Raw genomic sequence first — 26,943 nt, 5'->3', positions numbered from 1 at the left:
ATGTTGTAGAGCATGAACCTACAGGATCGGGTCACCGCCTTGATGTTAGCGGAGAACGACAGGGTGTTGTTCAGGGTCACACCAAGGCTCTTTGCACTCTGGGAGGAGGACACAACGGAGTTGTCAACCGTGATGGCAAGATCATGGAACGGGCAGTCCTTCCCCGGGAGGAAGAGCAGCTCCGTCTTGCCGTCTTGACTTTGGTCCCAGCTCTCTGCAGGTCATTCACTAGGTCCCCCCGTGTGGTTCTGGGATTTTTGCTCACCGTTCTTGTGATCATTTTGACCCCACGGGGTGAGATCTTGCGTGGAGCCCCAGATCGAGGGAGATTATCAGTGGTCTTGTATGTCTTCCATTTCCTAATAATTGCTCCCACAGTTGATTTCTTCAAACCAAGCTGCTTACCTATTGCAGATTCAGTCTTCCCAGCCTGGTGCAGGTCTACAATTGTGTTTCTGGTGTCCTTTGACAGCTCTTTGGTCATGGCCATAGTGGAGTTTGGAGTGTGACTGTTTGAGGTTGTGGACAGGTGTCTTTTATACTGATAACAAGTTCAAACAGGTGCCATTAATACAGGTAACGAGTGGACAGAGGAGCCTCTTAAAGAAGAAGTTACAGGTCTGTGAGAGCCAGAAATCTTGCTTGTTTGTAGGTGACCAAATACTTATTTTCCACCATAATTTGCAAATAAATTCATTAAAAATCCTACAATGTGATTTTCTGGAATTTTTTTTCTCAATTTGTCTGTCATAGTTGACGTGTACCTATGATGAACATTACAGGCCTCTCTCATCTTTTTATGTGGGAGAACTTGCACAATTGGTGGCTGACTAAATACTTTTTTCCCCCACTGTCCATACATGGGTCTGGTATCACAATAATGGTATACTGTGCTCTCTCTCTTTGTATGTAAATGCATTGTGTAATATTTGTAAAACGGATTTCTAACGTTTCCAGTTTGCCAGATTATCTGTGCCGTTATGTTTAGCTACCAAAAGTGAGGTCTATTTTAGTTTCATGAAAACATTCTAAATGATGCAAATGTTTCTTTCTCTATGACTCAATTTATCTCTGCTAATCGATCCAAGCGCTTCGACGTCACTACAGTGTCAAAAAATGTGTTGAGCCAAACCTAAAGAGTGTGTTGTGTTTTGTATAGGATTCACTGGTGGTGCATTCCTTCCTGACCAGTCTATTCATGGCAGTCTACCTGTTTGTCTACGACTTGCACTACTTCTCCAAGCTGCAGCTCATCAGTGTGGCCACTACCATCCTTTACTTCACCATGATCATGGTGCTCATATTCTTCCTCTTCACAAGGGAGTCAACAACAGTGCCACACTACGCAAGGCTAGTCTCTGTAATAGGTTTTAGCAGCGGCGCTCAAACAAATTTCACTTTAACAAACACAGTACTGGAGCTTTTGGCAGACTTTGGCAGACTCATCGGCTGTTTCCAGCCACTCCTCTCAATAGGAATTTTTATCCGCCTTTAATAAATGGAAATGTGTGGTGCTGTAATAGCGTGCCGAGCCAGTTGATAATATTGATGGGATGTAAAAATATGTTTGTTGTCTGTGTGCTCCTGAAGTGCTGTGCCCTGTGTGCTTTTTACTTAGTTTTGCGTTTTTATTCATTTATTTCTGGTACCGTCCTTCCTGAGTGGAATCAGGCCTGTGTGGTGTCGCACTGTTAAAATCATCCCAGTGTGGAGATGAAACACCTGTTGTGTTGCATAGCCACATGCTCTACGTCCTCTCTGCTCTAACCTAGGTGTTTTAATGGGCTGATGTGGGTAATACTAATACAGAAATAGCCATTGTAAATGTATTTTCTCCTCTTTACTGCTTTTTGTCTTCTTATGCCATTATGTTTACCACTACAATGCCCTTAAAGCTGTAGTTTAAAGCATGGTTCGACATTGACATCTAGTCTAAACTTACTGTTGAGAGTTAGAATAATAGAATACACAAGGTGCAATTTCGAAATTTGATTGTGCATCAGCAGTCACTCAATTAGCCCATGTCAGAAAAAAAAATGAGTCTAGCGGCCAGCTACAGTGAGGGAAATAAGTATTTGACCCCCTCTCAATCAGAAAGATTTCTGGCTCCCAGGTGTCTTTTATACAGGTAACGAGCTTGTGTTTGCTTGATAGCTACCTATACATAACTAGCTACCTAGAATAACATGTGTTTTTAAAAAAATACATTAAAAGTCTTAAAAGCTCTCCAAGGAGTGCTCCTAATCTCAGCTTGTTACCTGTATAAAAGACACCTGTCCACAGAAGCAATCAATCAATCAGATTCCAAACTCTCCACCATGGCCAAGACCAAAAAGCTCTCCAAGGATGTCAGGGACAAGATTGTAGACCTACACAAGGCTGGAATGGGCTACAAGACCATCGCCAAGCAGCTTGGTGAGAAGGTGACAACAGTTGGTGCGATTATTCACAAATGGAAGAAACACAAAAGAACTGTCAATCTCCCTCGGCCTGGGGCTCCATGCAAGTTCTCACCTCGTGGAGTTGCAATGATCATGAGAACGGTGAGGAATCAGCCCAGAACTACATGGGAGGATCTTGTCAATGATCTCAAGGCAGCTGGGACCATAGTCACCAAGAAAACAATTGGTAACACACTACGCTGTGAAGGACTGAAATCCTGCAGCGCCTGCAAGGTCCCCCTGCTCAAGAAAGCACATATACAGGGCCGTCTGAAGTTTGCCAATGAACATCTGAATGATTCAGAGGAGAACTGGGTGAAAGTGTTGTGGTCAGATGAGACCAAAATCGAGCTCTTTGGCATCAACTCAACTCGCCGTGTTTGGAGGAGGAGGAATGCTGCCTATGACCCCAAGAACACCATCCCCACCGTCAAACATGGAGGTGGAAACATTATGCTTTGGGGGTGTTTTTCTGCTAAGGGACAGGACAACTTCACTGCATCAAAGGGACGATGGACGGGGCCATGTACCGTCAAATCTTGGGTGAGAACCTCCTTCCCTCAGCCAGGGCATTGAAAATGGGTCGTGGATGGGTATTCCAGCATGACAATGACCCAAAACACACGGCCAAGGCAACAAATGAGTGGCTCAAGAAGAAGCACATTAAGGTCCTGGAGTGGCCTAGCCAGTCTCCAGATCTTAAGCCCATAGAAAATCTGTGGAGGGAGCTGAAGGTTTGAGTTGCCAAACGTCAGCCTCGAAACCTTAATGACTTGGAGAAGATCTGCAAAGAGGAGTGGGACAAAATCCCTCCTGAGATGTGTACCAACCTGGTGGCCAACTACAAGAAACGTCTGACCTCTGTGATTGCCAACAAGGGTTTTGCCACCAAGTACTAAGTCATGTTTTGCAGAGGGGTCAAATACTTATTTCCCTCATTAAAATGCAAATCAATTTATAACATTTTTGACATGCGTTTTTCTTTTTCTTTTTTCTTTTTTTTCTGTCTCTCACTGTTCAAATAAACCTACCATTAAAATTATAGACTGATAATTTTTTTGTCAGTGGGCAAACGTACAAAATCAGCAGGGGATCAAATAATTTTTTCCCTCACTGTATCTGAACTTGCAGTAAGCATGGTCGAATTGCAGACCGGGGTGGGGCCCATTGATCATCAGTTATCATATTAAAAACTGCAAACATTTGCCTCCACCCTATCGCAAAACGTGTAGAGTTGCAGACCCACGAGCCACTGCGGCCCCTAATGATGAGTTCCGTTTTTTTGTGGCCCCCACCCCCATCAAAGTTGCCTATCCCTGCTTTACATGGTTGTACACTTAAGGCACTATTTTACCTTCATATCATTTTTTCAAGTAACAAGTGCTTTGGCATAAAACGAAATTGATTTGAAACACTGCTTAAAGGCCTACCTAACCAAGATTAAAGATCTTGATACTAATTACATAGCTATTACACAATAATGGACACAGTACGAAGCCTGCAGTACGTAGCCTGCTTACACTTAATATTTAAGTTGTAGAGTAATACGTTTCTCAAACATATCAAATGGATGGACTGAGGCGTTCAGACTGTGTCTAGATGGAGCCACAAGGGGTCAGTAGTTATACATTTATGAGCTCGCAGACAATGCCATTGCCAATGCTCCATGAGCTGTTTTCATTCAGTCTTGTGTGTGGCATATAGTATACTTTGTGCATATTTATAGCTTTTTTGCTGTAGATTGATATCGAAAACAGTTTGTGGTAGGACTGTAACATTAAGTTGCTCTTAAATCTATGTATTTTTACGTTGTAGTTACATAAACAGATATAGTGTAATTAGCCTACACATTGTGTAGGAGAAGTCTAGATGTATGTTCTTCTCCTCTTCATTTTAAATGTTTGAAGTGCCACTGTCTGTAAATTTGCCATTTTCTCTCAAATTAATTGTCCACTCAATAACACATAGAAGACATAAAAGTGAGACACGAATCCGTAGTATGTGGCATGCACCAATCCAATTTAAACACGTTTTGCTAAATGATCTTCACTGATCCCATAGTATGGGTCCCTACCCAACCCTGTATCTCACTGGCACCTTGGCTCAAGCCTGTCTATTAGCTCAATTACATATCATATCTGTGAAGATAAGATGACTGTACACTACCAGTCACCCAGCTATTTTCCAGTTAAAAGTCTATAGGCAGACTACCTCAGAAGAAGTTCTCTGGTACAGTAAACTGTGTTTGTGGTAATTAGGGTATGTAATGTGCAATCTTGACTGCCTCCATGGCAGACTTTCAATAGTCTTCTGTCTTGTCAAAATGATGTGCAAAGCTAAGCAGAAAACTGCGGAACTATCAAGATACTTGTTTACTGATGGAGTTTATAAAGATTATCAGAATCAGCTGCAGACTTTGAATATTAAGGTCCCCAGACTGCATGAATCATAGACTTATATTAAATATCATATATATTCTGCAATTAAATAACAATGCATTGACAAGAGCACTGCCACACACTGTATAAAGTGTCTGGTTGTGATAATAGGTGTTTCAAAATACAGAAAATAAATTGTTCACACCAGATAACTTTTCTTATACCTGATGGTCACCATATGGTACCTACTCAAGCAGGCTACCCGACCACTTTCAGGAACCCCACTCCTCTAGGTGAGTACCCCTCTTCTACAAAGTGTATTGCAGCTTTAAAACGGTCCACAATGCCTTGCGGTGTCACAGTTCCGATGCAATGTATTTACAAGCAAAAGTAATGAAATGGGGAGAGACATTTTCCGCAGCTTATTGGTCCGACCGCAAGGGCTAGCGCAGAGACGGCGCATCGATAAACTTTCAGCCAAGGAGATCACAACGCAGCTAATTTTCTCAAGATGCAGTTTTCTCTTTGCTGTGGACGGTATCACTTTGTCGCAGTTCGTACAAGTGATTTATAAGCTTGCGCGGAGTCACATTTGCAGATTCCATTCCTCCACAGCATCTATTTTTCCTAAACTTCAGTCCGGATAGAGAAGACTGAGGGGGACTTCTGTTCGTTTTTCGGCACCTACAACACGAAGGTAAGAGATTACGTTTGTAGTTTCCCCGGTAATGTTAAAATATTACCGTTATACTGTGTTTCTAAAGTAACTAACCCTTCACAACAGTATCCCAGGTGTAGTAATTGGTAATAACACGGGGCAGGGATAACGGAAACATTATTATCAGGTTGCATAGTGGAACATTTGTGCCCTTACAATGTCGCGGTTTCTTTCTCGCGGTAAATAACATCACACTTTCAAAACAATAGTGCAACATTCAGGGCAATTTGCCAGACTTGTTTACTCTGTGGCCCTTGTATTTTAAATATAGGCTACATCCATGCATTGGCTCGCTATTTGAGAATAGACTATAGCCCATACGTTTACATGTTTTTAAACATTGAATAATGGTTGATAATGTATACATCCGGATGTCTGTAAAATATTACACTTTTCCACTTTTTCCTCCAATGACACATTTTCCTAGCCTATTTCCCACTCACAATTCAGCTTTTAACACTATTTGATGTAGGCTACCTAACGTTACAGGGCTATTTATGCGGACTATGATTATATTTCCCGTTACCCACTTTAGAGACTAAACTAACTGTAGAGTAGGCCACTACAATGTTTTGGGGGATATGATGCGTTAGAGCAGTAGATGTGCTCCCTGTGTATTGACATTTTGTTCATTAGTTACAATCAGCTATTACACAGATGTTGAAGCAAACCGTGTTGGCCATCAGATAATGTATATCAGTAACTGAGTATTGTGTGTTTTTTGCTGCCTACAGTACACCACTGTCTGTTTGTTCATAAAATATTAAAGAAACAGGCCGACTCCATAAAACTTTCTTCAACCTGTTTCATTTTCCTTCGATTAAGACGCTGTAGTAGCTTAATTAATCCTACAGCTGTGGGAAAGCATGTGTTCAATTACTGCCCTAATGAACTGATGAGACTGCCAGAATATGGACTAAAATAAACCCATGTCCTCATCATGCCCAAACCAACCCTCCAAACCATTAGCCAGAGCAGAGGCCAGGAGACCCGGGTCTGTTGCCCCAATCAGTGGTGCTGCTATGGCCAAGCTCCCGGCATCAGGCTGGCACTTCAAAGCTTGTCTGCTTATAGAGCCATCATGGCAGGAGAACAAAGGCAGTTTTATTTCTGCTGGCTAAATGTGCCGTCCAGATGTTCGGGATCCTGCCAGTGTTGACCTCCCGACTAGGGGAGGGGAGGTGAGGGCCACTCTGGAGTCTAATATAACATCCAGCCAGCCTGATGTTAGGGAGTGAGAGGAGTGTGTGGCTCCAGAAGTTCCTAATGGAAAGCTTTACAGGAGCTGGGGCTATAACCGTGGCAATGGCGTGACTGGGGCTGGTTTTAGTCCCTGGTGAGGGACGGACGTCTCAAGATCCTTCTCCCTGGAGATCTTTGGATTGAGGGGGTAGGAGGAGGGGGTTAGCCTAAATTCTGAGCAAGGGTTCGGCTGGAAGGGTGAGTTCGAGACGAGCCTATGTTTTTGGGCCTTCCAGCATATTTCAGGTAGCCTTCTATAACTACAGGATCTTTTCTGGCCAAACTTTGGCCAATTACCTTGTAATCACCTTAACTCAACTTTTTGTATTATCTTAACTGTCTAGACATATTTATTTTATAGTCATTTCAAAGTTGCACAATTTGCACGTCGGCAAACATGTCTACAATGGCTACAAATGTTTTCCACTTTACAATCCAATGTGAAATGTTTCACTTACATTCTAGTATAACATACATACAGAGACCCCACCCACACAAGCAGAACATATATTTTGGTTCTGAATAGCAACTTTAATCTGTTATTTATTTGTAATTAACTTTATTGAAGGCGGTAGGTCTCATCATTGTAGTCAACCTAATGTCATTTTGGACCTGGTCTGACCTGAGAGGATGCTGCTGCTGGCAGTGTGGAGGAGGGAGTAGACTTTAGAGAACCAACCACAAGACTCCTTGCTGACATTCCTTCCTCTTTCTTGTTTTGGTATTTATGTTGAAATGGGAGTGGGGCTTCTGTTTGTAAAAATCTAAACAAAACAAAGTATAATGCTTGTTTTATGCAATTCAATAATAAGATTTACCCAAAGAGTTAGCCTATTTAGCTTAGTTTTTTATTCATAGATTGTAATACAGTCCTTCCTTCTAATTCCTTCCTTCCAATATAAACATAGTCAGCCCACAAAATCACCCACAAAAAAGCCTGGCATTCTATAGACTATAACTGATGTAGTACTTTAACTGTGAGTATAATCTATTGTGTATTCATGTTAAACACAGCCCTGAGATCAGAGGGCCGTGCACAGAACCATCCTTATCTCCACGTCATGGCCCATTGCATTCTCACCAGCCAGGAATGCACACTCTGGATGTTATCAGTCTCCACGCTGCAGGATCAAGGCTCTGCTGGTGCCCTGCTGGTGCCCTGTGACGTCCACACTCTACGCACAACTTCCTCAGTCTTACATACTAGACTGTTATGCATTATGGTATTTAGGGCCTGGGGCCCTAGTATGACCAACTACCCAGATATGTTGTGTGTATGAGACATGAGAGTAAGGCCAGGGCAGCACTTGATGGCTAACTGGGGAGATTTAAAGGCATAGTTTCTCAGCCTACTCCAAGACACACACACACACACACACACACACACACAAGTGTCCCCACCACCACCACAATAAAACAGCATCTGTCTCTGGCTATGGCTGGGAAACAGGGATCCATTTCACAAGAGGCCTAGTCTGGTACCAATTACACTAGAGTGTATAAATTGCTAGTAATTACAGCGTAGCCCTGCAACAGGAAATGCAATTTGAATTAAAGTTCAATAATGGAAATAGTTTGTAAGCACCAGAACCCCCTATCGCACAACACTCTGTAAAAAAATAACTAATTATGGATTGTGGGGGGGGGGTGGGCTCTGTTTTACTTTTTGTAATCAGGATAGGGTTGAAGTAAATGTTTATTTAGTTTTTATATATCGCTACCTCTGGTGTTATGTCACTGGTCTCAGCCCTTCAATGGCCTTCAACCTCTCCCCTTTGCCAAAAAGTGATTATATTGTTTCCCCCATTGTGAACAATGGCCTGTAAAGTGCAAGGGGAACATAGGGGGTAATCAAATCAAATGTTATTTGTCACATGCGCTGAATACAACAGGTATTACCTTACCATGAAATGCTTACTTACAAGCCCTTAACCAACAATGCAGTTTTAAGAAAAATAAGAGTTAAGAAAATATTTACTAAATAAACGAACGTTTTTAAAAAATAAAAGAGCAACAATAAAATAACAATAACAAGGCTATATACAGGTGGTACCGGTACCGAGTCAATGTGCGGGGGTACAGGTTAGCTGAGGTAATTGAGGTAATATGTACACTACCAGTCAAAAGTTTGGACACACCTACTCATTCAAGGGTTTTTCTTTATTTTTACTATTTTTTACATTGTAGAATAATAGTGAAGACATCAAAACTATGAAATAACACATATGGAATCATATAGTAACCAAAAAAGTGTTATACAAATCAAAATGTGTTTTATATTTGAGATTCTTCAAATAGCCACCCTTTGCCTTGATGACAGCTTTGCACACTCTTGGCATTCTCTCAACCAGCTTCATGAGATAGTCACCTGGAATGCAATTCAATTAACATGTGTGCCTTCTTAAAAGTAGATTTTTGGAATTTCTTTCCTTCTTAATGCGTTTCAGCCGATTAGTTGTGTTGTGACAAGGTATGGGGGTATACAGAGGATAGCCCTATTTGGTAAAAGACCAAGTCCATATTATGGCAAGAACAGCTCAAATAATAAAGAGAAACGACAATCCATCATTACTTTAAGACATGAAGGTCAGTCAATACGGAACATTTCAAGAACTTTGAAAGTTTCTTCAAGTGCAGTCGCAAAAACCATCAAGCGCTATGATGAAACTGGCTCTCGTGAGGACCGCCACAGGAAAGGAAGACCCAGAGTTACCTCTGCTGCAGAGGATAAGTTCATTAGGGTTACCAGCCTCAGAAATTGCAGACCAAATAAATGCTTCACAGAGTTCAAGTAACAGACACATCTCAACATCAACTGTTCAGAAGAGACTGTTTGAATCAGGCCTTCATGGTCGAATTGCTGCAAAGAAACCACTACTAAAGGACACCAATAAGAAGAAGAGACTTGCTTGGGCCAAGAAACACGAGCAATGGACATTAGACCGGTGGAAATTTGTCCTTTGGTCTTGAGTCCAAATTTGCGATTTTTGGTTCCAACCGCCGTGTCCCTGTGTAAGGGCTATTTTATCAAGGAGAATGATAGAGTGCTGCATCAGATGACCTGGCCTCCACAATCCCCCGACCTCAATCCAATTGAGTCGGACCACAGAGTGAAGGAAAAGCAGCCAACAAGTGCTCAGCATATGTGGGAACTCCTTCAAGACTGTTGAAAAAGCATTCCAGGTGAAGCTGGTTGAGAGAATGCCGACACTTTTTGTGTTATTTCATAGTTTTGATGTCTTCACTATTATTCTACAATGTAGAAAATAGTAAAAATAAAGAAAAACTGTTACAGTATATGTAGGTAGGGGTAAAGTGACTATGCGTAGAATATAAACAGCGAGTAGCAGCATCGTAAAAATGCAAATAGTCCGGGTAGCCATTTGATTAGCTGTTCAGCAGTCTTATGGCTTGGGGGTAGAAGCTGTTAAGAAGCCTTTTGGACCTAGACTTGGCGCTCCGCTACCGCTTGCCGTGCGGTAGCAGAGAGAACAGTCTATGACTAGGGTGGCTGGAGTCTTAGGGTTATTTTTAGGGCCTTCCTCTGACACCGCCTGGTATAGAGGTCCTGGATGGCAGGAAGCTAGGCCCCAGTGATGTACTGGGCCGTAGGCACTATCCTGTGTAGCGCCTTGCTGTCGGAGGCCGAGCAGTTGCCATACCAGGCGGTGATGCAGTCAGGATGCTCTCGATGGTGCAGCTGTATAACTCTTTGAGGATCTGAGGACCAATGCCAAATCTTTTCATTCTCCTGAGGGGGAATAGGCGTTGTCGTGCCCTCTTCACAACTGTCTTGATGTGTTTGGACCATGATAGTTTGTTGGTGATGTGGACACCAAGGACCTTGAAGCTCTCAGCCTGCTCCACTACAGCCCCCTCGATGAGAATGGGGGTGTGCTCTGCCCTCCTTTTCCTGTAGTCCACGATCATTTCCTTTGTCTTGATCACACTGAGGGAGAGGTTGTTGTCCTGGCACCACACTGCCAGGTCTCTGACCTCCTCCCTATAGGCTGTCTCATCGTTGTCGGTGATCAGGCCCATCACCATTGTGTCATCGGCAAACTTAATGATGGTGTTGGAGTCGTGCTTGGCCACGCAGTCATGGGTGAACAGGGAGGACAGGAGGAGATTAAGCACGCAGCCCTGAGGGACCCCGTGTTGAGGATTAGCGTGGCAGATGTGTTGTCACCTACCCTTACCACCTGGGGGCGGCCCGTCAGGAAGTCCAGGATCGAGTTGCAGAGGGAGGTGTTTAGTCCCAGGGTCCTTAGCTTAGTGATGAGCTTTGAGGGCACTATAGTGTTGAATGCTGAGCTGGAGTCAATGAATAGCATTCTCACGTAGGTGTTCCTTTTGTCCAAGTGGGAAAGGGCAGTTTGGAGTGCAATAGAGATTGCGTCATCTGTGGATCTGTTGGGGCGGTATGCAAATTTAAGTGGGTCTAGGGTTTCTGTGATGATGGTGTTGATGTGAGCCATGACCAGCCGTTCAAAGCACTTCATGGCTACAGACGTGAGTGCTACGGGTCGGTAGTCATTTAGGCAGGTTACCTTGGTGTTCTTGGGCACAGGGACTATGGTGGTCTGCTTGAAGCATGTAGGTATTACAGACTCGGTCAGGGACAGGTTGAAAATGTCAGTGAAGACATTTGCCAGTTGGTCAGCGCATGCTCAGAGTACACATCCTGGTAATCCGTCTGGCTTGTGAATGTTGACCTGTTTAAAGGTCTTACTCACATCGGCTATGGAGAGTTTGATCACACAGTTGTCCGGAACAGCTGGTGCTCTCATGCATGCTTCAGTGTTGCTTGCCTCGAAGCGCGCATAGAAGTCATTTAGCTCGTCTGGTAGGCTTGTGTCACTGGGCAGCTCGCGGCTGGGCTTCCCTTTGTAGTCTGTAATAGTTTGCAAGCCCTGCCACATCCGAGGAGCGTCGGAGCCGGTGTGGTAGGATTCCATCTTAGTCCTGTATTGACGCTTTGCCTGTTTGATGGTTTGTCGGAGGGCATAGCGGGATTTAGCGTCCGGGTTAGAGTCCCGCTCCTTGAAAGCGGCAGCTCTACCCTTCAGCTCAGAGCAGATGTTGCCTGTAATCCATGGCTTCTGGTTGGGGTACGTACGGTCACTGTGGGGACATCGTCATCGATGCACTTATTGATAAAGCCGATGACTGATGTGGTATACTCCTCAATGCCACCGGATGAATCCCGGGTAACATATTCCAGTCTGTGCTAGCAAAACTTAGCATCTGCGTCATCTGACCACTTCCGTATTGAGCGAGTCACTGGTACTTCTTGCTTTAGTTTTTGCTTGTAAGCAGGAATCAGGAGGATATAATTATGGTCAGATTTGCCAAATGGAGGGCGAGAGGGAGCTGTGTACATGTCTCTGTGTGTTTTTAATGTCCCGTGGGTAGGATAGTCTTGAACGGAGCTCATCCAGTTTTTCTCCAATGATTGCATGTTGGCCAATAGGATGGATGGTAGAGGCGGGTTACCCACTCGCAGACACATTTTTACAAGGCACCTGGACCTGCGTCCCCTGTATCGGCGTCTCTTCTTCATGCGAATGACGGGGATTTGGGCCTAGTCTGGTGTCAGCAGTAAATCCTTCGCGTCCGACTCATTAAATAAAAAATCTTCATCCAGTTCGAGGTGAGTAGTCGCTGTTCTGATATCCAGAAGCTCTTTTCGGTCATACGAGACGGTGGCAGAAACATTATGTACAAAATAAATTACAAACAACGCAAAAAAACACACAAAATAGCACAATTGGTTAGGAGCCCGTAAAACGGCAGCCATCTCCTCTGGCGCCATAGACATCTATCATAGAAAAATCTGATGTGGAACAAGACTGTTTTTCTGCTAGAGGACCTTTGTCCTCAAAACAGCTCAGTTGTTCCCCAAGAAGTTTCTCCCAACTCCCAGAGTCAAGTTGTGCCTGATTCTTTGTGTTAGCCCCATGATGAATATCCATTTTGTTTCTCCTCAAACGGCCATTTGTTCTTCAAGGAAATGCATGATATTCATACCAGTCTACTGCAGTACAGTTCATCAGGAATACATCGTAGTTGTAGGCCTAAATTAAGGAAATAAATATGATAATTTCATTCATGACTTGTCTTACGTCAAGTGGTGTCACTTGCTGCTTATCCCTCAATTTACAGGGAATCAGTGCAGACAGAGTATTTGCGCTATGAGACAATGATTTAAGGGATGCCCTTATCCTTCCTACCTATGGTCACGAAACCTCACCACACGAAACCTCACCCCAGCACAGCCATATTTCCCATGGCTCAGAGATGTACATGCTCACTCTATAGGATACTATCTCTGTGGCAGTGTCCTGTTGTAGAGGTTGGGAACCTGGGCCAGCTCCTCGCCTGGTAAAGAGATAGCAGTGCCTGGCCCGTGCCCCTGTGTGTGGGAGGACCCAGAGGAACATATGGTGACTTGCACTAGCATCAGTCAGTGGAAGTCCTGGCCCTGATGCTAACTCTCTGGGCTCCTGCAGCCCCAGACCTTTGGGCTGACAACAGGGGGAACAGCCGTAGCAGCAACCTGGGTCTCAGCAGACACACTGCCCACAGCACCCTGTACTCACACACCTCACTGAGCAGACAGGAAGCCAGCCCAGAGACCACCAGCCTGAACTATGAAGCTGTGCCACATTGAGACAAATGACAAATGCATCTTGGGTCATCTGGGATTTGGGCTGTTTTGAGTTTTATGTTACAGCAATAAAGCATCAATTTATTTTAGCTGTTCTTGGAGTTGAAATGGAATGGGTTGGTATGTAGTGTAAGCCGTGTATCTCACGGAATGCTCCTTGGCTCAGGTTTGTGATCAACTCCACAGGATCAGGCCATGGGCATCTCTGCAGGCTGGCAGGGAAAAGGGGCAGAGTTGGCAGAGAGATGGACCTGTGCCCTGTGTGCCACTGGCTTGGCACCAACCTATGTTGTCCTGTTTCATTGTCAGTTATATACATACTGTAATGGACTTGCTGGTGTGGACTTTCTGTTTGTGTTTACTGTATGCTAAGCTTATATGGATAATCTTATATGGATCACCACTTTTCATGTCATATTGTAATACCTGCCAACGTGTGTTACAACATGGTATTATGACGCATTAGTACCATCACTGTGTAGACATAACCACTGGCTGTTTTCCTGGGGGGATTGTACCATTATAAAACCAAACTGGTTCTGGCTAATAACCTTGACCCATTTCAATGGGGGAGTGTTGTCAGTTTCATGTCAACCCCTGACACACACATACACACACACACACACACACACACACACACACACACACACACTGTATTCCAGTGTCCATTCAGGCCTTTTCACTCTTTACACTCCCCTGGGAAAAAATTGTAAAACAAAATGGTGACAGAGTTATGGGTCAGTGCAGAAAAATCTCCCAGGGTCCTCTTTGTGTGTGACTCGCAGCCTGTTTCCCTCCATCCCTCTATCTGCAGTCTGCTGCCATTTAAGGGCAATCTGGATGAAGGACAAAAGCACTTTCTAACCAGCTATAAATACGCCAGGAATAGAGAGATCATCAGCCAAGCCAGAGACAAAGGTGACACATACACACACACACACACACACACACAAACAGAGTTTTTGTTTGCAGCCCTCATTTGCCTGGTCCTAAAATGATAGATTGTTCTTTCAAAGCCCCTAGTTCTATTTAGCTGAACTGATTGTATCTCGCAGTGCTGTTTAGTGTTCCGGACCCACTGTGTTTAGCGAAGCACCATGTGAGCAGTAGTGTGTGTGTGTGTGTGTCTGAGCGCGTGTGCGCGTGCATGTGTGTCTGTAAGATGACATTGAGAACATGGAGAGGGAACGTGGGGGGTGGGGGAGGTGTGGAGGGGGGTTAAGTGACCAGCAGGGGAATAGATCTCTGTGCTCAACTGCAGTATGAAGGTCAGCCCTCAATGGGGCATCGCAGCTCTGGACAACGGCCATCTAGCTACTCTCTCTTCATAGACTCTGTCCTTGAAGAGGACTGCGATGGAGCTGAGCTGGGTTTTCTTTTGAAATGTCCCTAATTTGATCTGATTTCGCAATTCCATATTAACCTTTCTTCCATGGTCCATTGTGTGGCAGGAAGGAATATAGAATGTGCCAGACTGCATGGACCAAGGCCACTGGCCATGTTTTTTTTTTTACTCAGAGTCTACTACAGTCACAAAAGCAGTCTTGTTCCTTTTGTATGGAATGAACTTGACTGGGAAGTGATTGCGGTTCAAAATGAATGTGAGACAAATATGCATTTCTGATAAAGCTGGTAGTCTTCGGTTTATGTCCTAAATTCTTCAGAGTTTACCACATACTTCATTGGATTACTACAGTGAAGCTATTTTGAAGCTCATACAGTGAACAACACACAGAGCATTATGCAGAAAACAAACCAACGTTTTGGCCATATGTTCCTCATCAAATCAAGACAGAAGTGCAAACATACACTTCACTTTTCCTTTTCAACACATCGTGTGCATCTGTTCCCTGTTCCTTTGGTGACCATTCTCTCTCTAGAGGTCTCGTAAGACTTTTCTGTGTGTATACATTTGCACAATAAAACGTTTCGCTTGCCATAGGATCTCTGTGAAAAGTTGGCACATCTGCGGCAAAATACGAGACCCTCGACTCCGAGACGTCAAAAGCAAGTCCTTGTTCCCTTCATCCTCCTCATCCTCTCCCTCCTCTGTTGCAGTCTCTCTTCCTGCCCCCCCTTTCCATTTCACCTTTCACTCACTTATCCTGCTCTCCCCCTCTCTATTGCACTGACGCCATCTTCCTGCTCTCTCCTCACTGTTGTTTCCTTACGATTCTCCGTAAAATAACAGGAACTTGGCTCAGAGCATCAGTACTGGCAGGCTCTTCCAGTCTAACCCCCCTAAAGACGTACCTATTCACAGAGCCGGGATGAAAACAACAGTGTCATGTCCGGCTGGTCCCAGTATGCCTGGCTGGGTGGTTGGACGGTTCTGTCATTCAACAACTGTTTGAGCCATCCTCCTTTTCCTCAACAGGTCCTAAAAATAGTGGCACACATTTTCAGGCTGGTATTGTTTTCAGGCCATGATGAATGAGCCATCTCCCATAGCTACTACCTATCTCCTCACTGACTATACTGACAACAACTTCTACATGTACCAAATAAATAGTTTTACTGAATTCAAAAGATCCTCAGCCAGTGGGTGAAAACTGGTTGAAATTACAACATTTCAACTAGAAACCTATTTCAACTAGTTTGGTCCAGTTTTGACCAGTTTTGCTCAGTTCTGGGCAGAGAATCTAACAAACCAAAACAATGTTGTCCTCTTAAATGTGCTTCCTGACCAGGTCCTTCCTGTTTTGCTCTGTGTTCTTCCTCTTCAGTGAGGTGGTGGCCAGAGGGGCTGCAGCTGGAGCCACCCTGCACAGCTGGAGCTTCCAGGAATGACGGGGCCAACCCACCGCAGCCGGCCCCCTCGCAGCACCTGACCTGAGTCACCTGACCTGAGTCACCTGACCCAGCATGGAGCTCAAGGTCTGGGTGGACGGGGTCCAGAGGGTTGTATGTGGGGTCACCGAGGCAACCACCTGCCAGGAAGTGGTCATCGCTCTAGCCCAAGCCATAGGTGAGCTCTGACCTATTACTCTTGACCAAGGCTTTAGGATGCTTTAGGCTACTAATATTTGAAATATATAAAGTATTAGCATTTATGCCTGTAGTAGGCCTATACTTTGTTTTCTGAATGTGCTTTGCCCCGTCATTAAGGATTATATTGATATACTGAGTAATATAATGATCATGTAATGCACCTCTATCCTAACCATTTACCTGTGAGACTTTGGTTATGTAGGATACTGTCTTTGTCACCAAGCCATAGTTGATTGACTGCGTGCAATGTGGACCAGTGTTAAGTGTTTAGAACTACTAACAGTAGTACTCAAGTATAGAGAGTGAAGAAGATATACTGATTCTCTGTTGTAATGTGTTGCTCCACTTGCTTGTATAAGAAATGGTGGTTAATTAAACTCCAATTTTAATTAAGAGCTGTCTTAAAATTAGGCTTGCTGCAGAAAACGTATTAGCTTGTCGCTAATTGAAAATAGGCCTAATGAAATTAACAAATATGTGTTCCTCTCCTCCTGCCTACGCCTCAACCTCCTGGTGCTGTAGTGAGAGATAGAGGGTCTTAGTCAGAGGCTTTATTTGGATCAGATTCCCCTTCCTCCCTCCATCCCTCCCTTCATCCCTCCCTCCATCCCCCTCTCTCTTAGTGAGAGGAGAGGAATGGAGCAGCCTGTATTGACATCACTTCCCACTATGTGGGGCAGGCAAGAGGAGGGAAAGTCTGACTCATCCCTCCATCTCTCGCCAGGAAGGGGAAAAGCAGAACCACTGACTGCAGCCCCCTCCTCTCTTCCCCTCGCCTCCTCTCTTCCCCTCTCCTCCTCTCTCCTCCTCTCCTCCTCTCTTCCCCTCTCCTCCTCTCTTCCCCTCTCCTCCTCTTTCCTCCTCTCCTCCTCTCTTCTCCTCTCCTCCTCTCTTCCCCTCTCCTCCTCTCTCCTCCTCTCTTCCTCTCTCCTCCTCTCTCCTCCTCTCTTCCCCTCTCCTCCTCTCTCCTCCTCTCCTCTCTTCCCCTGTCCTACTTTTTCTTCCTACTTTCTTTTCTTCTCTTTCATGAGATACAGTTTGCATCATCTCTTCTTTGGTAAAATCGCCATAGAACCGCTTATAATATGGGATACTGCTTCTTACTCTCCCTTACTCTCCCAAGTGACATTTATATTTATTCAATTTGCGACAGTTTTACACATGGTGATCATCAATTTAATACTGAGATCCACTGATCCTAAACCTCTGTATATTCTGGGTTTAAAGAGGGGTCCTATGCACAGTACTAATGTCTAATGACAAGGTTAATGTTAGGTTTATTGGGTTTATCTCTAGTTGGGACAAGCTTTTGGCAAGAGACTGTGTGTATCAGGGGGTTGTCTCGGTCTCTTTGGCCTTGTTACGTGTGTGAAAATTGGAAATTGGAAAATTAAATGTCATATATCATATGACCTAAAACAGGGTTATTAATCACTCTGCATAGATTTATGTTAAATTATTCAAGACTCCTACATTCGCTTTGCGCTTTTTAATAGCTGGCGATGGATGCACTGATACTTATCCTATTGATCCACATGAAATATGATTACCACAAGAGCTATTGTTAATCTCAATGGATTTGTTAGTTAGTTTGTCAAAGTACATAGGCTGAGAAGACATTCGCAAAAACATACACAAAAACATACACAAAAAGCCTACATAACTGAACTTGTCTTATCTGTTTTTCCCAGGCCGCACTGGGCGCTATACCCTGGTGGAGCAATGGCGGGACACAGAGCGCCACCTGGCCCCCCACGAGAGCCCAGTGGCCTCCATCAACACCTGGGGTCAGTATGCCGGTGACGTCCAGCTGATCCTGCACCGCACGGGCCCCTCCCTGACTGAACGCCCCCCCTCCGAGGGGCCTCCGCTCCGGGGCCCGGAACGCGGTCTCCACCGGCAGAGCCTCCCCCCGCTTGCCAAGCTCCGCCACCCCAGCGAGCGCTCCCTCCGCCGCCGCGAGCCGCGCCGCAAGTCCCTCACCTTCACCGGCGGGCCCCGAGGCCTCCGGGACATCCTGAGTGGAGGCCGGGCTTGGGAGGGGAGGGAGGCCGAGGCCAAACAACGTCTCCTACTCCAGGGGAACGTTGGGAACCAGAACAACCACCACTATGCAGCAGCCGCAGCGGTAGCCCCAGTGGGGGCAGTGTCCCCTGGCATGTGGGCCTGCCGCATGGATGACCTGGTCAGACTGGTGGGGCTCCAGAGAGAGACTCTGGTTGTGCTGAGGAAGAGGCTGGAAGCCTATGAGGCTGATCTGCAGACCTGGGGTGGACGTTGGGATGGCAGAGGGGGAGAGGAGGCCAGAGGAGCAGGGGGGCTGATGGAGGAGATAGGGAGGCTGGAGAGACGACTGAGGAAGAACGAGGTGGAGATGGAGGAGGAGGAGTTTTGGGCCAGCGAACTGCAGATTGAGCTGGAGAGCGAGAGGCAGCTGGAGGACAGGCTTGAGGAGCTGATGGGACGTCTGCAGGGCGCTAAGCTCGACCTGGGGGACAGGATGGCTCTGGTACAGGTGGGTGGGGCACACCTCGGATTTATGACCCATGGGCATTAGTCAGATATGCACAAGTGGCCTGGACACTATTATTGCTCACCTAAATTGCACGAAACTGCACTTGCACTGTTGTACTTTGTATAGTTTATTTCATGATCTCAAGGATGATGTGCTCCTGATGGTGTTTAATGTCAGTTTTTATGTGGTGAAGCCAAAGACACATTTCCACATTGCGTGGACAATAAAGTTTTTGTAATTCTAATTCTAATTAGAAATGTTACGATTTCTGTTGAATATGACATTGTTATAATCATTTAACATTAAAGGTGTACAGGCACCTCACATCACCATTTTAAAGACAGCCAATGCCTGTTCTCTCTCTGAATGTCTCTCTATGCCTTTCTATGCACTTCCATCTGTATTTATAACAGACTACCTGCAAAACAGATGATGTGGCTAGGGTGCTGGGAAGCCTATATTCTCCTAACCATCTCCTACTCCTATTGGTCTCAAACTAAAACCTGTCTGTGTGTCAGGGTGTGGAGGCGGGTCTCGAGGAGGAGCGTCTGCAGCGGGAAAGACAGGAGACTCAGAGGGTGAGCGAGGTGGAGGCCAGGGCGCAGGTGCTCAGGGCCCGCACGGAGCTCAAGACTCAGGACAGACAGGCCGTCCAGCTGGAGAGCAGCTGCAGAGCCGTGGACAGGTCCCTAAGCCAGAGTGGCAAGAGACTGCAGGTCAGACACATGCATTGACATGCACTCACATATACACAACCCTGATGCATGAGCGTACACATAAACAAATGCACATAGAAACATATAGAATGTTGAAGGAACATACTGGTGGACACACACACCATGGGCAGATTGTTGGGGCATAATATGTAGCCCACCCACGCACCAGGAACAGAGGACCAGTCAGTATGGATACAGATTATAGGAAGTATAGATGGCAAAAATATAGATTTATATCGTTGATCAATCTGTATCTCCCCTCCAGGACATGCAGCATGAGCTGGAGCAGCTGACCAAGGAGCTGAGACAGGTCAACCTGCAGCAGTTCATCCAGCAGACTGGCACCAAGGTCACCGTGCTGCCAGCCGAGCCCAGTGAGGACGAGGAGGGGACTACCCACACCGGACAGGGCACAGGTAATTTACTTCAAATGAGCTAGATGCATCAATCCTCTTTGTGGGTGCAGCCTCTTGCATTGCTCTACTCTGCAATATCTTTGGTTCTACTGCTCGTGGTCACGTCATATTGCTGAGTCTCAGTTTATTCACCTTGTTCTTTGAAAAGGCATAATAATAACATATTATGTGATTCATTGCTGATGAATTAAACACGACCAATAACAAGCCTGTCCACACTGAACAAAGACAGGCAACTTCATGACATTGGCTATATCACTACCACTGTGCAGAAGGTGTATTTACATGCCATTTCCCTTGTCGGGCGACATATCTGTGGAGCAAAAGAGCACAGATCTGTGCAAAACATACTGTAAACCTTCAAATTAAATCATGCTGCCATCATGTAAATTAAATCACGCTGATTCATTAAATGACCATTTTTGCACAGATCTGTGATATTTTTTATGTAAAACATAATTCCGCTCTTCACTGCTCTGCCTGCCAGGTCACTCAGTCAGTCCAACTAAGGCTTTTATACAGCAGTTATCATTTTCTCTGTGACGTCCCTCTGCCTGCTGAGAGAGGATTACTCAGCTACAGAGCGCTACAGAGAGCTACAGAGAGAGAGAGAGAGAGAGAGAGGGAGAGAGGGAGGGAGAGAGCAAGAGAGAGTGTGCGAGCGTGTGCGAGCATGTGTGCATTTGTTTCACCCCCTCCAGTGGCACTTATGTCTCCATGCCAACGGCTGCCTAGATACGGCTGCTGGCCGCCACCTCAGCTCTTCCTCTCTCCCTCCATCATCATATCCCTCCATCACTCTCTCCTGCCGTCCTCCCTCCATCTCATGCTCAGCAGTTTCTGTGATGGACTCAGTGGACTGTATCTTGCTTGCCAAGAGGCTAGGCTGGCCTGGCAGAAAGAACAGAGGAAGACAGAGAGCTAAGACTATGCATAAATAATAAACAGCGAGTAGCAGCAGTGCAAACAGTCCGGGTGGCCATTTGATTAATTGTTCAGCAGTCTTATGGCTTGGGGGTAGAAGCTGTTAAGGAGCCTTTTGGACCTGGACTTGGCGCTCCGGTACCGCTTGCCGTGTGGTAGCAGAGAGAACAGTCTATGACTTGGGTGACTGGAGTCTTTGACAATTATTTGGGCCTTCCTCTGGCACCGCCTAGTATATAGGTCCTGGATGGCAGGAAGCTTGGCCCCAGTGATGTACTGGGCTGTACGCACTACCCTCTGTAGCGCCTTACGGTCAGATGCCGAACAGTTGCCATACCAGGCGGTGATGCAACCGGTCAGGATGCTCTCGATGGTGCAGCTGTAGTGTTCCATGTTAGAAACTGTAAAAAGACTGTGGTTTTATGCACTAAACCAGACCTTTTTAAAATATCCTCTGTATTAACCCACACAGCAGTACACCTTTAAATCCCCCCTCACCCACCAGGTTTTCCCAGATCACTTTTCCAAATAATTTTGAATAACTGTGTTTTACCATGTGCTTACCACCTCATGTAAAGGGTAGGCTCTTGAATGTATATTAGTATTCATGCTAATGGTTTTGCATTATGTAAAGTAATGCGTTTAATGTTCATGTCCTTCTAATAACCTAGCAGGACATGTGTGTTGAATCAGCAAGAGCCCTCCATGTTTGGCCATTGAATTAACTGCTATGGCTGGTGTCATGCATAGCTCAATGCTGACACCCTGTGGACAGACCTAGTAACACATTTACATCTGAGAAGTAGATTTGAAGGTAACAAATATCTAAAGCAAAATAAAGTAACTAATTATCTCTCTCTCTTTATATATTTTTTCTCCATCTCTCCCTCTCTCTCTCTTTCAGACCTGGTTCCTCTGTCCGGTTCCCTGAAGCGTCCAGTCTCCTCCCACCCGATGCCCGGTCACCTTCGGGTCCTGCAAAGCCCGCTGACGTCTGGCTTAAACCCAGAAGGGATCTACGTGTAAGAGGACAGAGGACAAAGAGGGGGGATGTCTATGTTCCCCTGCCAGCTGGCCCCCTCACTACCAACCTAAAGGTAGCCTGCTTGGTAGTCTGGTCCCAAAACGGTTTTCTTTAGCCAACTCCTCTCCTAGTCACTCCTAGTCAGGAGTTGGTTATATACAGATCTGGGATAAGACTAGCTCAAGGATGTGATAGGACGTCCAGGTAAAGGATACTTCAGTAACACTCTCCTGTCTATGCTCTGTCATGGATAAAATGACCTCCACTTACAGAGAGGATATGGCTAGAGGCCATTGTGTACAAGCACTCCAAGTCTCCCACATGGGACAACACATGATGATGATTGCTCCAACGATGAAGGAAAAACTAACACCTGCTCTTTCCATGACATAGACTGACCAGGTGAATCCAGGTGAAAGCTATGATCCCTTATTGATGTCACTTGTTAAATCCACTTCAATTCGTGTAGATGAAGGGGATGAGACAGGTTAAAGAAGGATGTTTAATCCTTGAGGCAATTGAGACATGAATTGTGTATGTGTCCCATTCAGAGGGTGAATGATGTAAGTGCCTTTGAACAGGGTATGGTAGTAGGTGCCAGGTGCACCGGTTTGAGCGTGTCAAGAAATGCAACGCTGCTGGGTTTTTCCTGCTCAACAGTTTCCCGTGTGTATCAAGAATGGTCCACCACCCAAAGGACATCCAGCCAACTTGACGCAACTGTGGGAAGCATTGGAGTCAACATGGGCCAGCAACCCTGTGGAACACTTTTGACACCTTGTAGAGTCCATGCCCCGACTAATTTAGGCTGTTCTGAGGGCAAAAGGGGGTGCAACTCAATATAAGTTGTTCCTAATGTTTTGTACACTCAGTGAAGTTGAAATAGACAATCTAACAACAGACATAAGAAGCGTGTGTCATAGCCCAAATAGTTGCCCATCTATGGAAACCTTGTGACTAAAAGTGATGTGTCATTATCATCATCGCCGTTTTCATCCCTTTAAAGTGCAATTACTTTCTTTTCATTTAAATGAGAAAGCTGTAATGTAGCTACATTTGGACTGCATTGAGTCATGGATGAGATGTCTATACAGTGGCCCAAGTAGCTTTTCATGGATATCTGTTTCTGAAGCATTTATACTGTGTATTTATCATATCAAACTTTGACCCTCAGCTCACATCAACCAACATGCAGACTGTTTCTGCTCTGTTCTGATTGTTATTATACACGAGGCACAGTACAACATACAACCAGTGGTTCAAGGTTTTGTTACTGAAGAAAGGATAGATGGTAGCCTATGAACTGTCCATAAGTGCTAATATGTCAGTTATTGTCAATAAATTGATGTCATATGCGATATGTCAATTATTGTCAGTTGATATGTCATATGTGATATGTCAATTATTGTCAATGCAGATGTCATATATGTGATATGACAACTGATATATTCACTTATTGAAATGGTAGAATACTGTAGATAGTATAAAGCTTGGTCACCATTCATGTTTATTTCCATTGCTGCGGAAGAAGCAGAACTTTGGCAGCTGTGTATGTACTTTATGCAATATTGTTAATGCAACAGTATCGAATGAACCGACAGTGTTCGTTTTATCTTTTATCTTGCGCTGACAATATGACTATGTTACTTTGCCAAAATGTTTAAGCTTATTCATCTGTAAAGAAATGGGACCAAAGATTAGAGGTCGTATTGCATGTGTTTGTTTTTCCAAGTAGCCATATCAGAATACTTATTCAAAGCTAAGTGACAGTAAATCAACTTTTGTAAGATCCTAAGAGGGAGTGGTTTGCCTCAATTGACAGATATGCAACACTGATATAAAAGGTCAAACTGATCTTAGATCAGCACTCCTACTCTGAGACACGTTTAATGAATACAGTCCCTGGGACCAGGCTAGAGTAGGAGTGCTGATCTAAGATCAGTTTGACCTTTTATATCATAATGAATAAGATTATATGGACAGAGAGGACCTGGTCCTAGATCATGACCCCTAATCTGAGAAGAATTGTGGATAATGGCCCAGATCAGTTTTTCCTGTCTTGCCAATTCCTTGGCATGACAATGACCAGAGGAGTTGCCAAAACAGCACAAACTGATCTGGAACCAGGCAAATGCAACACCACACCACTGACTAAGGGCTTGATTCAATCCGTAGCGCTGAAGACCTGCGCTATAGAGCGATTGAAATTGAAAGGCAATGTTCCCGTGTTTTTTGCGGAGACTGCATTTACAGTAAACGCTGCATATGTCGTCTCAACCTTTACATTTCAATCCCGCTATAACGCGGACCTTCCGCTACTGATTGAATCGAGCCCTAAAAGCTGATAAAACGACACTCCTTTTTAGTTTCTGCATTAAAGAAGAAATTGACCAATTGTTGTTGTGATGTACACAATATCATAATTGCCTTCAATGTACGGAATACCTCTCATTGGTTTTGATAAACAAATGGTTCACTGCTACTCAGCTTTTAATAAGTTCTTAACAAGTGCCTTATACTCATGCTTATTTCTACATGTATACAAATAATGTAAAGCTTTACCAGGAATTATTCCAACAATGACCCTGCACTGTTCTAATCTGGTCCCAGATGTGTTTGTGGAGTCTTGCTAGCGCCTATAGTCATTGTTACGCCAGTGACCATATGAGTTGGCAAGACAGCACATACAGATCTGGGACCAGGCTAGTTCTGTTCATTGTGTGAGTAAGATGTTTATGGAAGAAACAGGTGGTTCGACATTTATTTCTGATAGATTTGATTACAGCCTATGTACTTACCATGGTTTTATCATTTATTTTCCACCTAAGGTAAGGTAGGTGGCTGTATAGCTGTAAAAAACCACTTGTACGTTTCCATAGGCTGTTTTGATCAGTGTTTACAATTTTATGTCCTGTGCACTCTCCCATGTTAAGAAATCAACTGTACATAGCTACATGTTTTATTTTTCTGCCTTAATTCACAGCAAATTGTTGAGAGATGTATGGATACAACTGGCTGCTGATGTGACATGGATTGCATGATTATAATAAAATGATATGACAAACTTTTTGTAATCTTATATGAAGTCGTACATGAGTCTTATATTCTATTAAATTATAATTGAAAGGGAAGAGTACACCGGAGAAACGTGCCCTTTTCACACTACCAAACTGCTGGCTCAGATATTTCCTTTTCACATTGTCCTTTACAGCACGGTGCAAGCAACTATTGTGGATGTGTAAACAGGCCAGCTCAGAACAACTTGGATTGGTTTGACTCGCCACAGTTTTGCTCAGTAGTGTGAAAAGCCCTATGAAAGCAGTGGGAGTTACTTGATAATGGCGATGGCAACCGTGTTGTTAGTATCACCACTAGATGGCGCTATCCGTCCAATAATCACAGACTAAGAACTGGATGGTTCTAGGTGAGTGGCTTGAAATAATTGCATAATAATAACCTAGTGGAATATTTCTAAACTATTAGCAGTCATAAAAATACTTCAGGCAACTTGAAGGTTCAGTCAGACTGATTTCTCATTTCAAACTCATGTCTGGTTTATAAAGAGTTTTACACTGAGTTGTATTATAGAAGTCAGTGGGGGTTGACTTGATTAGATTAAGTTGACTTGATATACATTCTACAGTTGTTTACCCTCCTAATATATTAGTCTATTAGATACTTCCACTAGTATCATGCATTCTGGTGGCAACTGTGTAAAGCAGAAACTTTAGTCTTCTACATCTGCATTGCTTGCTGTTTGGGGTTTTAGGCTGGGTTTCTGTATAGCACTTTGTGACATCTGCTGATGTAAAAAGGGCTTTATAAATACATTTGATTGATTGATTGATAGTCAAACAGAAATTGTTGTGCTTTACCAGTGAGGGGGAAAATGTTGCTGTTCAGAATATTTGAACTAGGACACTACTTTTCTAGGGCGGCAGGTAGCTTAGTGGTTAAGAGCGTTGTGACAGTAACTGAAAGGTTGCTGGTTCTAATCCCCGAGCCAACTAGGTGAAAAATCTGTCGACGTGCCCTTGAGCAAGGCACTTAACCCTAATTGCTCCTGTAAGTCGCTCTGGATAAGAGCGTCTGCTAAATAACTAAAATGTAAATGTTACTATGCAGAGCATAGAACAACTTGGATTGGTTTGACTCGCCACAGTTTTGCTCAGTAGTGTGAAAAGCCCTATGAAAGCAGTGGGAGCAAGGCACCCCCCAAAGCCTGTGTCTGTCCTTAGCAGAAGTGACTAGAAATCAGCTTATTACTCTCTGATTCAAATAGCTGACAACTAGTCTCACAAGTCAGGCAATTAAAAAATATATATTAAACATACCTAACTATCCAAACAGAAACATAAATGTCATATTAAAGACTAGAGATCAAGCCTAGGTATCAACCACCTGTATTTGGTCGATATCAAAATGTACAATAGTGACACTTGCATTGATGCCTGTGTTCAGAAATAACTAACTAATAAGATATCAAGGCATGTATTTAACTAATTGTGCCAACATAGACCTAAGGGGCTAGGGCTGGTCTTTGTCACTAGGCCTACTAAAAGGTGTTATTAGGAACATAAGCCCTTTTGTCCTTTCCAATGGAGTTGATCTTGCCGAAGCAGCATGTAGTGAAAAAACTTCCTTGTTTTGCACCAGCCAGTGCAGAGTCAGAGTGTCAGTGTAAGCATACTTCATCATTCTCTTATCACATGACACTAGCTAAGCCGTAGATTACTGTAGGGGAGAGTGGGAAAATTGAGCCACCCTTGTTTCTAGGAAACCATGCAACAACAAAAAAAAACATGTGACCAAATATTTAGGAAGCGGTTATCATTTTATGAAGTCTGTGAAGGAAGAAACCACATGGAATAAGTGGTAAGCAAGTTAGGTCTAAAAAACAGATTTTCA

General features: G+C 44.3%; 1 protein-coding gene across 1 annotated transcript; it reads left to right on the top strand.

The window, feature by feature from the left end:
• The first annotated feature begins 5,255 nt into the window (after positions 1-5,255).
• rassf8a (Ras association domain family member 8a) lies at positions 5,256-25,092 on the top strand. Its single transcript, XM_084168883.1, has 7 exons — positions 5,256-5,516; positions 14,264-14,367; positions 16,176-16,417; positions 18,132-18,955; positions 19,474-19,671; positions 19,937-20,087; positions 21,916-25,092. The coding sequence occupies exons 3-7, from the start codon at positions 16,315-16,317 to the stop codon at positions 22,035-22,037; spliced, it is 1,398 nt and encodes a 465-aa protein (XP_084025009.1). The 5' UTR covers positions 5,256-5,516; positions 14,264-14,367; positions 16,176-16,314; the 3' UTR covers positions 22,038-25,092.
• The last annotated feature ends 1,851 nt before the right edge of the window (positions 25,093-26,943 follow it).

This window comes from Coregonus lavaretus, assembly GCF_964263955.1.
Source record: "Coregonus lavaretus genome assembly, chromosome: 9".
Lineage (NCBI taxonomy): Eukaryota > Metazoa > Chordata > Actinopteri > Salmoniformes > Salmonidae > Coregonus > Coregonus lavaretus.
The sequence above is the reverse complement of the archived record's forward strand: the minus strand, read 5'-3'. Positions and strand labels throughout refer to the sequence as shown.

Excerpts from the sequence above, each read along its gene's own strand:
- rassf8a (XM_084168883.1), top strand. The coding sequence starts at position 16,315 with ATGGAGCTCAAGGTCTGGGTGGACGGGGTCCAGAGGGTTGTATGTGGG. Across the intron at positions 16,418-18,131 it reads CGCTCTAGCCCAAGCCATAG|GCCGCACTGGGCGCTATACC; the intron begins GTGAGCTCTGAC and ends TGTTTTTCCCAG. Across the intron at positions 20,088-21,915 it reads CCACACCGGACAGGGCACAG|ACCTGGTTCCTCTGTCCGGT; the intron begins GTAATTTACTTC and ends TCTCTCTTTCAG.